This window comes from Magallana gigas, chromosome 8 (assembly GCF_963853765.1).
Source record: "Magallana gigas chromosome 8, xbMagGiga1.1, whole genome shotgun sequence".
Classification (NCBI taxonomy): domain Eukaryota; kingdom Metazoa; phylum Mollusca; class Bivalvia; order Ostreida; family Ostreidae; genus Magallana; species Magallana gigas.
The window spans coordinates 29,680,155-29,694,191 of NC_088860.1; the positions used below are offsets into that span (position 1 = coordinate 29,680,155).

The following is a 14,037-nucleotide window of genomic DNA, read 5'->3' on the forward strand; positions in this document are numbered from 1 at the left end:
ATTGTGACCATACAAGTGTAATTGGTTATACATGTACTAGCTTGGGTTTTTAACGACTCTTCCATGTTTATTATGATACAAGCTGGCATCGTTATCTTTTTTTTAACTTCATTAACATCTTCCCATTCAACTAGATTTTTTAAACTGTTTATGTAAAAAAAAATTAAAAGGAAACATTTCTTCAAGGCATATGGTTTTGATTGGTTTCTTAAATCTACTTGAACTACAAGACTTTGAAATTATGAGTAATTTTATTACTTTTAAGTATATACAATCACGAGAAGAAATACTACAAGAGTGTAAATATGAAAACTACAATTTTACTCTACAAAATCTCTAGAATCCAGGGGCTCTATTATGTAATGTATATGTGTATCTAACATGTGAAAATATGATCAATTATAGAGGAACTAGTAATTGTAATAATTTTTCTTTAGAATATTTAAGATTTGATAAACTCTTGTTTCCCACAAAGGTTAAATTTTTTAAATAATATTCCTTTTCCTTCAACAATTTACCGAAAAAAACACATACCAGTAATATCAAAATTAAATTATACAAATAGATAAAACATTAAACGGAAACCGAAAAATGGGGAAGTGTATATGATTTTCTGGAATACCAGCGCAAGGAGTATTATTTAGTGTCATAAACACATGGAAATCTTCAATGAATTATCCGTATAATACATGAATAATGTTTGATTGAAAGCGGGCTTACTCGGCATTATTTTGGTTGAAGTACATGACTTGTGTAATGTGCGCAATAGAATTATCAATATATCATTTTAAGTTATTAGGTAGTCCAAAATATATGATATTTTATAACTTTTATACATGTACATGTATTATGATAAGTTACACGTTCTGTATCCAGTATTTAGAAATAATAATTTATATTTATCAAAGCACTTTGAATTACAAACTTGTCTAAACTCTAATGTGTCATCATTTTTGTATTTAAAAATCATGTATCAATAACATATCTTCACTTTAAAAAGAAAATCACAAATTAAGTTTACGATTGTGCATTAGTATCAGTGAGTTTAATCGGCTTCGATTTTCAGTATTATTTGCATTCAATATTAATGCATCTACAGGTACATACATCGTAGGTTATAAAAAAAATGCTGTTCATATATATAAATTACAAAAAAATATTAGCTATTTTCTCGGGAAGCAATTTTAATGATAGATGTTTAAAAGGTAAAGTTATTACTAAATGTGATGTAAACTTGTTCATGGTAAATGTTATAGAAAGAAAAAAATGGTTTAGAACAAATATAATGTAAGTTTATAAAATGCAACACATAAAATTAAAATTATAGGGCACGTTTTTTATATAAATTATGATTATGGTATCTTCTCTCTCTCTCTCTCCTGCACATTTATTCGGGAGAAACTCCCGTGGCAATCAAATTCCAGAATTAAAAGTATAAATAGTTCTTTCTCAGTATCTGAATGTGACAATACATGTAACTTTAATCTCATTAATGATAAAATACAATCGTCGTTTCATAATATATATGCTTACTTACGCCTACTTATGAGTGGACGTAAAATTTTGGCCTAACTTTAGTCGGACGTAAAGATTCGAACTAGTCCCGTATTTACACAGGCGCAGCGCTAAGTCTGGACGTACGACCCTTTATGAAATGAACCCACATAAAAATAAAAAGAAGTGTTTAATTATATTTCTGCAAGGCAGAGTTTTTTTTTAAATGGGATTTCTGCAGGTCTTAAATCTCCAAACATTTAGAGATTCCTTATATGGGGTCCCTGGTCACATTAGAACCCAAGGAAAGCGTAACTAAATTGGGCTTTCTATGTACGTTACACCTTTGAACCCAGTGATTTTCTTCATACTTCTTCATTGAAATTAGTATACTGTAGAGAAATACCACGAGTTTCCAAGAAGTTGATAAGTAAGACTCGCAGTTTATACATTTTCAGTATGATTTAACTTTATTTTGACAATTTTTTTTTTGGGGGGGGGGGGGGGGGCTCGTGTAGAAAACTCCATTCATTTTCAAAGAATGTTTAGAGTTGTAAAACCGACTATAAATAAATGAGTACGACAATGCCATTGGTTAGGATTGTGGTGTTGCATGTTTCACCATGATGGTGGTGAATGCGCAAATCATGTTTATGTTCATTCTTTTTAGGTTGTTGTCAAATTAGGATATATTGAGGTTCTGATAAAAATCGGGGTTTATTTGCGCCCACATCACACACTTTTGAAAACGATGCTACATTATACGTGCCTGCATCAGTGGGTCTACTTATTTGGGGCGTTTGAATATTTGAATTGAATGTACACATTTTCAATGAATATATAACAGTAGTTACGAACCGAAAACTGACTTTGGTTTAAAGATGTGAAATAAAGATTAACAGCTTTAACCATTGGTTCAAAGATCTTTTGCGAATAACAATTGAATTGACCTATAGGAGTGATGGACCCCCCCCCCCCAAAAAAAAAATATCACCTTTAAAAATATAAGTTTTTAAATATTTTCTGTCGTACCTATTTCTAAATTTTTCGAATTTGATTTTGAACCTATCATACTGCTCTTGCAATTTTATTATTAATCTTCAAAGTTGGCGAAAACAGCATTTTCTTAGTAAAATGGTGTATGTTTGCATGGTTTTGGGCTTAAATATCCTTCAGGACCAACCTAGCTGCCCATATAAAATCTAAGATTTTTTGATAGGCTTTGTTCAAAGGAATAAATTAATTAAGAGGGGCATTTTGTTCAAAGGAATAAATTTTGAGGGGCATCCTGGTTCTTTGCAAAGAATGGGTGCATTGGTGACATTTTGTGCCAAAAATGATTATAGATTAGAAAAAATGAGGGTGGGTCAGTTAGAGTTTGAAATCCGTCCACTTGTCACCCCGGCATCAGGTAAGTCCCTTAATACAAAGGATGCAGCTGTTAATACGGAAAAGAGTTCAGTTAAATGTACGGTGAATGATGATAATGTTCGAACTCAATTCGAATGTCAATTCAATTGTTATTCACAATAGATCCTTTATCCACTGTTAACTATAGTAAACGATTCATAAACTATAGTTAATGTTGACTTAATTTACAACCATAAACTAAAGTTTACAAACTGTAAAAAATAGTTAGCGATTCCATGTGTAAAACCATATTTAATGGTTGTAAACTATAGTTACGAGTGCTTATCTGTCTATATAAATTTACATTTTTTACAAATTATCACACGGCGCTAACACGCGGTATTCAATCTGTCTGCACGGCCTGGTGTTATAGGACCGACGACATCCCAAAATAAGCATTCATTGCTTAAGTAAATAAATGTTAAATAACAATACTCATATTTTAGTTTACAACTGATAAACCTACAGTATTCGCTTGGAAACTGTGTTTAGCTCATTTTTGTGAATCTAGTATGCCATACTTAATATGCTGATGTTTTGAACATTGCATAATGATACTTTAACTCCTGAGAAACAGGCAACACTTTTTTATTTGGAATGCCCCAAAAGATTGCGTCTGCCTAAAAATATTGTATTAGCACTTACTGTTATCATCTGCTGACCTCATTGTTCTAACTAGTTTGTTTCATGTCTGGGGTATTTGAGCAAGACAGTTCTCTGTGATGATTTCTTTAGACTCAACTTTTGTTCTACTTGTTTTTCACATCATTAAGAACAAATGTATTGATAAGTTATTTGCAAAAAATAAATTAAACTTGGTATAAATATAAAGTAAATAAGTGTTTTTTTTTTTTTTAAATGGAAGATTAGTTAGATGAGGTAAACTAAATGTACATTATACTATCAAAACAAAGTTAACACCGTTCCAGAGAAGATATATTTATTGTATCAATCAAAATACATGAATCAGGAAGACCCATATACATGTACAAACTATGTTAAAAATCAGCATTGCTAATTACTCACAATGTGACTGATTTGGGATCTTTACAAACAGGTACATGTATATAAAACTGTTCGTTACAAACAGGTACATGTACCGTATATAAAATCTGTCTGTGAAACACCTTTTCACTGTAAATAAATAACATCACACACTTACTTTAATTTCCAAAATAATTCCCCTATATCGAAAAAACAAAATTAAAACTAATGAACAAAAATCATACACACTGAGCAAGTATTCGAAAATTATACATTCTTATTGGTATTTTGGCATTTCTATGGACCCCCCCCCCCCAAAAAAAAAAAAAAAAAAAACCACCAAAAAAAAAACAAACAAACAAAAAACCACCAAACAAAAAGTCTGTAGGCCAATTCTCACAAGTAATACCCCCACTCTGGTGTGAATACATGTGTACCGGTACATATGCTCTCATGTGAAAATTTGTTACGGATAAACAGGAAGTTGATGGCAGGTTCATACAAAAATAAATCCCACCATATTGCATGCTAAAACAGAGAGAGTGCACCTCATTCATACATTAACTACATCAACATCATTCATCCCTATTGCATGTACATACATTTTAGCACACGTATGTATGTTCTATCCTCATCAACCATACTTACTCACAATATTACATACCGGTATCTCAAGGAACATGAAATACACACAAAATTATTCATAAAATTCAAATACATATTTCCATAGCAACTGCATGAAATAAAAATGGAACCATTTGTTATACAAAAAGTATTTACACCTGGATATAACAATAATATTTTGCCCCAAGATATGAATCCTTTTCATAGAATAACAGGTAAATAAATTTAGATGAAATTGTCCTGTTTTGTTTAAAGCCTAAGAAAATGACTAGAGATTAAGATTATATTTAGCCAGTAAATATTGCAGCCCCTAATATTTCCTATGCAAGATAACTCCCATTACATTGTAATGAAACCATAACATTAAGAAAATGTATAAAATAACTATGTGTGCTAGTTAAGAAACCTACATGTCAATAATACAGAATTGTTACATTGACTTGTTAACATTTGTAACTACATGTATAAAAATAATATTTGACCTAGACATTATGTGAACACAATTAACTTAACCATCTTTATCTTCAACATCTTGAAATTAAGTCTACATACATGTATCTGAAATAAACAGTAACTCTTTAACCATAGGTTGACATGAGAGATCTGAAAAAGAAATTCCTTTTGTGGACGGAGAGAGAAAATAAGGTTTTTAATCCAGTTAAGAATGTCAACCATGATATTTTATCCAAGAATAAACAAGATTCAGAAAAAGGAAACAGAGATTTGTGAATTTTTTAAATATCTAATCTACTCTCGCGTTGCTAAACAAGACCATGCTTTTCCTTATATCGCTGCCTAGCAGTTTCCAGCATTATTTGTTTACGTTCTTCCAGAGAAAGCATACGATTTGAAGCAACTCTGTGGAATGTGGTATCACCATACTTCTGTTGTGATGGCTGAAATGAAATTGCACCAGATTTAAACAATGTCCATGGTACCGATACATGTAACACAAAGGAACATTTCTAAAGTTTTTCTAAATCAAATCAAACAGAGAATAAACTCATTTTTTATTTCTTTTTTATGACATCGATAGCATTGCTGTTTAAATATTTTAGTTTATACACAGCGTTTTTATCGAAAGCAATTCTGAAGTGTTTCAGTAAATATTTCAAATTCATCAGATGCATCTCAGTTCCTCCGTTATTTTCCTTTCATTGGGCAAAATCAGTGTATTCTAAAATCAACTATCTATACTTATTATGCCTACCCTATAGTAATTGCTTACACCTTTAGTATTTCATCACCTGTGAGTTGATGTTCGTAAGCTATAATTGAATTTTATCCAATAAGTAATTATTGAGAAATAAATTGAAAACTTACTTTCAATTTCAATAAACCCATGGCATGGGTTACAACATTTAGAGTGACAAGAAAAGGAGAGGACAAACTTCAAAGGTAAAATACAAGCTGGATCAGAGCTTCCTTATACACAGTAAACAAATCATCAAGATATGACTTAAATATCTATTGACTTTCGTAAGACTCTGTTGAGTGGTTTTAGATGAGACTAACGATCTGCTTAATATTCAAATGTCCAAAATTTAAATTCAAAAGGGGCAAACTTATAGAACTAGATAAGTCATAATGTCACAAATTCCTCTGTATGCGGCCAAAATTTCAAATGTTGTATTTAGTTTTACATTTCTTTGCAAAGATAATCTTTTTTTCTAAGTTCATGGGGCCATTTTCAATAATCATTGAACCAGGACCAAATTTGATCTTGTTTGGTAAAACACTCGATATGCAATTTCAAATTTATACATATCTCTCAAGTTACAGTGCAGAAACTGAAAATTTCAATTTTTTTTTCTAAGTTCAAGGGGGATAACTCTGTCAAAATATCATCTGGCCTGGACCAAATTCAAGCTTGACCTGCATATTTCTATGACAAATCCATACATCAAAAATTGGCCTGAATGTGTGGAACTGTTGCCGAGATAATGAACAGAAAGTTAATGATGACAGAATGATGGAATGGGGTAACAGAATATATCCAATGATAGAATGATACTTTAAGTTGGATAAATTGACAAACATAAAAACAAACCAACGATGCCAAGGATGGTTTTCATTTCATGTCATAAAATAATCAGACTGAATATATGTCACATGACATAATATTGATGCAGATAGTACTTACTGCTATATCTAAGTTTATTTTCTTTCTGATGTCCATCAAATTGTTCTTGGATTGTTCAGTCGTTTCAGATAAGACTTTACCCTCCAGTATGTTTGTGATGGTCTGGTCCACTTCTCGCGTTTTCTCTGTCAAATCAAAATACAGGTTATAGTTCACAACTTCACAGTGAAATACTTTGCATTCATGCAGAAATGGCAATTATGTGTTGTTTATAAAGATGAAACTTTACTTCATTTCTTTATAACATTTACTATTCTATAGCTAGTATGGAACAAAACATTTACATTTTGTTCTTTAAAAGATTTTAATTCATTTCACTTGGCTGTCATGTTGTGTGTAAAAAAAGGAACATCTCAATTTATCATTAAATCCAAACTTTGTAAATATGCTGTTGGTCCGGATTATTTCTTTTCTGGTCAATATTTATTTACTTTTTAAATATGGATGAAACATGCATTCTTTAATCATACTCAATTACAGGCAAATTTATTATCTACCGGTAATACATAGTTTTTTTGGCTAGAGCCGACCTACCTAGATCCTTCAGGATGGCAGGAGCAGGTATGTCCGGTAGGACGTCCTGCACCTGTTGAACCATCCTCTGTAACTCTGGGTCAGAGACACTTCTGTTTGAAGGAAGGGATCCTGTTGACTTTTGCATTGCTTTTCCTAAAAGCAATTAGAAACAATAGAAATCTTACATATTGTTAAATTCATATTTAAATATCTTGTCATGTGTACATGTATTTTCAAAAATGGTTAAAGAAAAAAGAAGATGCCCACAGGCCTTGGCAGTCGCCCAAGTACCATAGACTGTAGATGGACTGGTCTCTTGTTTGCATTTTAAGCTTCATTTTGTAGTCTTAACCCTAATCTGAGACTCCTACAGTTACTCTCACTTTTATTGTTTGATGTTTGCAAACATCAAACCATGAAAAAAAGGGGGGGTCTATCCATGGCCTAGCTCCAAGAGCCAAAAATTGTAAACTCAGTGGTCACAATTTTGGTCGAGGGCTTTGTGGACATTATAACCATGAATACAGTTTATCTCCCCCTGTAGTGAAAGTAGAGAAGAGGATTTTGTAAGATTAAATACAATTTCAATATACTGTAGAATCATTAAAATTCGTGGGGGCAAATTTTCGTGGACTGCTTCAATTTTACAGGTTCGTGGAGACGTGATTTCGTGTATTGTCATATACATACAAGAGGAATATGACTTTAAAGCCCTAATTTATTAATTCGTTGAGGATGTTAAATTGAGCTCCCACGAAATATAATGATTCCACAGTATGGCCATATTAGCCCTGCCCAATGTATTTGTACTAATCAACAGGTCCAGCTCTGATACATGCATGGCATTACTAGTACTCACTCTGCTCTTCCTGTCTCCGAGCTTTCTCCTCCTCCTCCAGTCTCTTTACAAGCTCCTGCTTATCGGACCAGGTGAACTCAGTCAGGGGGACACCCAGAGAGTCAGCTATGTTCTTCCTGACCCGCTCAGCAAACTCCTCCACACTCTCTCCTTCTCTACATTCTTCCTCTGGTAGCAATCTGCAAAAGTTATTAAAATTCATTCAGTCTAATCTTATGTATAGTTTTCTTTATTTCCAAGCGGCATCCATCTACCACAGATTGATTTATCATAGTTTACATTTAACAGTATAAGATAGAGGTTTACATAGAATACTTGTATTATCATATTTTACCAGGAAGATTTTTTTAATTGAATACTCTCTAAAAAAATTGAACTAGAGATCAAAGGAAAACACAAATATCAAATCCATAACATATTCAAGTTGTTAACCTTGGAAATTTAACAGATATTCGTGCACTGCAGTTCATAGATATTGGGTCTTGTTATTTATTCATGCCTTAATAACTGATATTTCCATCTTTTAAGGCAACAAAATGTGACTCACTTGACTTTGTAAATTGTGTATGGTACAAATAGACTCCAGAGGAAGTCCTGATAGATATTGCTGGTGAGAGTGGTCTGCAACCAAATAGAAACAAAAGAGCCATTAAATATGAATACTCCATTTCAATTTACGTGTCCAATGCAACATAAAAACGTCTTAAATCTAAAGACAGTTATAACTGACTGGCTCATATATGTGCTCAACTACTTACCACAGCCATTGTCATCGGCCACCGAGTTGCTTGTAATGCTACCTGGAAAAAGGAAAAGCATGTACATAGAGTGTAGAATTTCTACAGGAATGACTTCACCGTTGTATTTTTGTAACATTGCTAATCTGTAAGACCACTGCAAGGTTATTGAACAGTCATCAATATTTGTTCAGTGTTTTGGAAAAAGAATTTAATAGACAAATATTGATACTGAGACCTACATTAGTTAACTTTACTGATCCTAACAAAGACCAAGTGCTAATACCTCACATTACACACCATATAAAAATCTCCCCAATATAATGATTGAATAAAAATTCTTGTCAGACACTCTGACAGTGTATTGTATCATGAGTTTAATCATCAACTGATTTCTACTGGCTAATGTTACTGTTGTAACAGAATACTGTGGAATCATCATTGTTCCTGGGGGGGGGGGGGGGGGGTCAATGTTCATGGCTTTAGTGGTTTTCCCTTGTACACAAATTTACATCTCCATGAACGTATACATATTCAATTGTTTTACAAAAAAAAAGAACTTGCTACCAATAAAATTATGTTCTCACGAACCAGGAAAATTATCCACGATCATTGACCCCCAAAAATAAAAATAATTCCACAGTATATGTCTATTGTTCTTCATTCTGAATTTCTAAAAAAATATCTTATGAAAATGTCCTAAATTGATCAAGGTCAAAATCACTTACTGGTTGAACTTTTCCAAGACTAAAAGGAAATGACCTGAAAAAGTATATATCAAAATATCATTCAGAATAAAACAAAGAGGCCCATGGGCCACATCGCTCACCTGAACAAAAGTATTTGTATCATTCTATTTCGTACTGTTTTAGTATGAAGTCTTTTAAAAATATTGTAAAACTCTCGATGATTTGACCATACATTAAAGAATACATAGAAAGAAGCCTACTTTTTGGGGACATCATATTCTTTATACTAAGTTTGGTTAAATGTTGCCCAGTTGTGCTAGAGAAAAACTAAAAAATATGAATAGTTTACAGACAGATGGACAACAGACAACAGGTGATTGGAAAGCTTTGATTCAGGTGACCTAAAAACCATTAAATCATAAATGAAAGAGAACAGAAATATGCTTCAGTGATAATCATAATTATTAAATTAATTTATACAGTGAAAAAGATGAGTGTAACATATGTCAAAGCTGTTTAGATAAACTGTATGGAATCAAGTTTATAAATAAAAAATGGCAGATAATTGGATGAAAAAAGTAAATAGGCGTAGATGTACTGGTACATACATAAACTTCAGAAGCCCTGCTCCATTAGTTGTCGCCTTTTCTGGGTGGAGAAGCACTGGAAACTTTGACTCTGAAATTACATGTCAATGAAAGTATTAACAGGGAAAAAAACCCTCAAATTATGATTCAGCTCATTCAGATTTTTGATACATGAATTTAAATCTATAGTTAAGTTTTCAGATTGGTTTTTACCTCCGACAAATTTTCTGATATTATCCTCCAACACATCAGCACCTTTGGAAGAACCAAAGTCTTTGAAGCCAGTCAACCATTGCATAAAAGAGGAGAGGCCTACAATGTCGGGCTAGGGGCAGAAAAATGAGAAATTCATTAGTGATACTACAAAACATAAAAAATTACAAGAGCATTTAAAAACTTGACCTTTAATATATCCCTTACTTACTACCTCATACAAGTACCGGTAGTATGTTTAAAATATCAGTAAGAATAAACTTTCAGTATTTAAAGAAACAAATGTATAATATGTTGTCAGCCGTGCAATACTACATGTAATATATATCAGTGTTTTAATTGCACATTGTACCTCTTTCATAAAAACTTTGAACTCATCTAAAATTTCAGTTTATGATGCATTAAAATACTAAAATTTTTATAAGCACAGAAAACAACTCAGATTGAAAACTATAAGCATAATCATCCCTCCAGTTTTTCATGTGGAACACAGATCTGAATGTGGCTCCACACAGGGGGAACCATTACACTGGCTCCACCCCTGATGGAGCCTCCACAGACCACAGTCCCACATCACCATGAAAAACTGGGTCAACTGAGAAAGGAATCATCACTGAAGTTTTCATGATATTACTCTGTATTCTCCAACTACTTTTTAAATAGGTATACAACATATAAGAATGCAAGAACTTTTTTACAGATAGTGATTCACAACGAGTTACAATTAAAAAAGTTTTTATATACAGTAAGCCATATCCTGTACCAAGGTTTCTACTTGCAAAATTACAACCCAAGTTTAATTCTGGGAAAATTTGGCATACTTTGATTAAAATATTAATACTAGATTGTACTTCAAAGTTTCTCTGGGTAGTTTTTGAAAAATAATACTACCGGGTAGTAATATTAATCTTGGATGTTTTGACATTACTTCATCACAATATGCATAAATACATGTACATGTATAGACACCATTGTCAACTGCCAAGATATTTCCAAACACTTCAATGTACATGTAACATCAATATAAGATATGATATAGTATCATATACCTCAATTTATTTGTCACTTTATACAAGATGTAACTACAGGTAATTATAATGATCATCTGTATTACCTATTATAATTATTAATGTTACATTTATTCTTTCTCGCTCTCTCATTCAAGTCTTAGCGGTAATGTCTCAACTCCGCCTTCTATGATCTGATTGGACAATCATCAGTCAAAACATATGTAGAAACTTTTCTGGAGTTATCACCTATTTAAAGCTTCTATGTACTGTACTTCACTATAATTCAAAGCATAATTTAAAAACACTGTTGTATTGAGATGTTTACTATCTTGAAAAGCCCATATCATACTCTAGTAGATCTACAATGAAACCCTCATCAGATTTAGAGCATTTGTTTTTTAACATTAATTCATATTTTTATATTAAAATTCAGTGTATTTTCCCCCTTATGTTACAAATGTTAATAATATGTTTACTTAATATGGCTGTTCTTATAAATTTCATGTTTCTGACCCTGAGCATATATATATAAAGGCTTAAAGCGACGATACACAAATACTTCATACAAATTAACATCAATATGAATATAAATAAAAGCAATGAATGCTTATTTTTGGATGTCATTGTCCTATAACACACCAAGGCGGTGCAAGCAAATTAAACCGTGCTAACGCGTGGTATTCAATTTGTCTGCGCCGCCTTGATGTGTTTTAGGACTGATGAAATCCAAAAATAAGCATTTAATGCTTAAATATACTGGACAAGGAACAACTCAGATTGAAAACTATAAGCGTAATCATCCCTCCAGTTTTTCATGTGGAACATAGATCTGAATGTGGCTCCACACAGGGGGAACCATTACACTGGCTCCACCCCTGATGGAGCCCCCACAGACCACAGTCCCACATCACCATGAAAAACTGGGTCAACTGAGTAAGGAATCATCACTGAAGTTCCTGTCATCTAATGAAGATCATCTAGTTTACCATGGTGAGACACAAATGGTTACAAAAAGGTCATCAATCTTTCATACAGTACAATGGAATTCGTTTCTGTAAGGTATATACAGTAAAACACAGTTATAGCGAACACGCATATAATGAATTGACGCTTACAGCGAAGTGAATTTCATTCCCCAAGTGTCTATTTCATGTTGTAAACTTGACGGATATAACGAATTACGCTTATAACGAAGTTAAATTGGCCGTCCCTGGGACTTCCTTATAAGTGTGTTTTACTGTATTATACTTAACTCAATCATATTGAAATTTCATAACCTTACAGTAATTTTAAAAACTAAAGGGTTAATTTAGTCTTCACTGCAGTTTTGAGGGTTTCTCATCCAAAGGCTAGCCATCATAATTTCAATTTTGACATAAATGTTATTTTAAATTAAACAAATGTACAAATCAAACCTAGACTTACTGTAATGTTTGCAATGATGAAATCAATGATCATGTGATCTAAATTTGACACATGGTTGGACACAATCACTTTGGCATCTTTGTCTTTTCTTCCATCTTCTTGAATGATAACTTGGATTCCAATAACTCCAAATATTGTTTTTAAAATGAAGCTGAAAAAAAATAAATGTACCTCACATCTGTGTTGATCTACACTGTGAGATTCTATCAGACTATCACTTGGTAATAAAATAAACAATTCTTTTAACTTCTGAGTATGCATGTTTTCCTCTGCAGAAAAGGATTAGAGGAGTATTTTAATGTTTTAGTGAAAATTCTGTTCACACTTCAGTTGTCTGTTGTCAGAGGCTAAACTGCCATATTTGTGTGTGTCTTGCATGCTTCAGTTTTCTAATCATATATTAAAACAAGTAAATCATTAGAATGGACATTAAATAGTAACAATTAGAAGTATGTTTGAGTTGCAAAAACAAAGCATAATTTTCAGACGTAAATCTGAAACTACTGTCCTGAGATTTGGTGATAGCTTAAGTCTAAATATCAAGCCGAGTGAAATCTCTGCTGAGATGACCCATCAACTGGGTCATCGATCTCAGTTCTACTTTACCTTGTTGCAGCACATTTTGGCAATAAACATGTAACCAGTAGAGCGTGGAGTGTAATGAAGAGTCTAATGATGACCAGTGCTAAGCCAAATGGAAAATACAAAGCTGTCATCAACTTTGTTCTGCTGTCAGGAATTCTGTTGACCAAAAAAAAAAAATAAACTTATTGAAACCAAACAGACTTCTCCGTGTTCTATTCGAATATATAACAATCAGCAATGCTCATAAAAGTTAAATATACATGTATATAATATAGTTATAGTTTCCCCAAAAATATTTAACGTTATAGAAGGTAATTTTGGGTAACCACAAGCATCTGAATTTTTATCAATAAGTTTCTCAATAAGCCAAACATTGAAAAGTTCTACCTCCTCTATATATAGAAAAAAAGAAAGAAATTGTATATCAATAAAGGAGATAGAAATTTTCGATACTTGGCTCGCTGAGCGACTTATTGATAAAAAGTTAGGTTCCTGTGTGCTAACTGTTGTCAGTTCTATATTCTGGTGTTGTAAAATTTGCGAACAAACATGTGTATCAGTCTAAACTAGAGCTTTTCAGTTGCAGTACCTGTTAACGTTGAATAAAGATTCCATTTCAACTCATAAATAAATTCAGAAAAACAATAAAACCAAGGAATGCTGTGACACTTCTCTACATCTTCGTGGGGGCAGACATCTTTCTTTAACGTGCATGATGGGAGAAGTTCCGAATCGTAATATTGGTTTCTACTTTTCTGTCC

General features: G+C 32.5%; 1 protein-coding gene across 1 annotated transcript; it reads right to left on the reverse strand.

Annotated features, from left to right (window-relative positions):
• Positions 1–3,827: 3,827 nt before the first annotated feature.
• On the reverse strand, positions 3,828–14,009 carry LOC105336003 (lipid droplet-regulating VLDL assembly factor AUP1). Its single transcript, XM_034474566.2, has 12 exons — positions 13,866–14,009; positions 13,298–13,432; positions 12,692–12,842; positions 10,257–10,368; positions 10,065–10,134; positions 9,496–9,529; positions 8,789–8,830; positions 8,578–8,651; positions 8,031–8,209; positions 7,190–7,324; positions 6,656–6,780; positions 3,828–5,408 (listed from the first exon to the last, which is right to left on the reverse strand). Exons 1-12 carry the CDS (start codon positions 13,889–13,891, stop codon positions 5,274–5,276), a joined length of 1,218 nt encoding a protein of 405 aa, XP_034330457.2. The 5' UTR covers positions 13,892–14,009; the 3' UTR covers positions 3,828–5,273.
• Between the last annotated feature and the right edge of the window lie 28 nt (positions 14,010–14,037).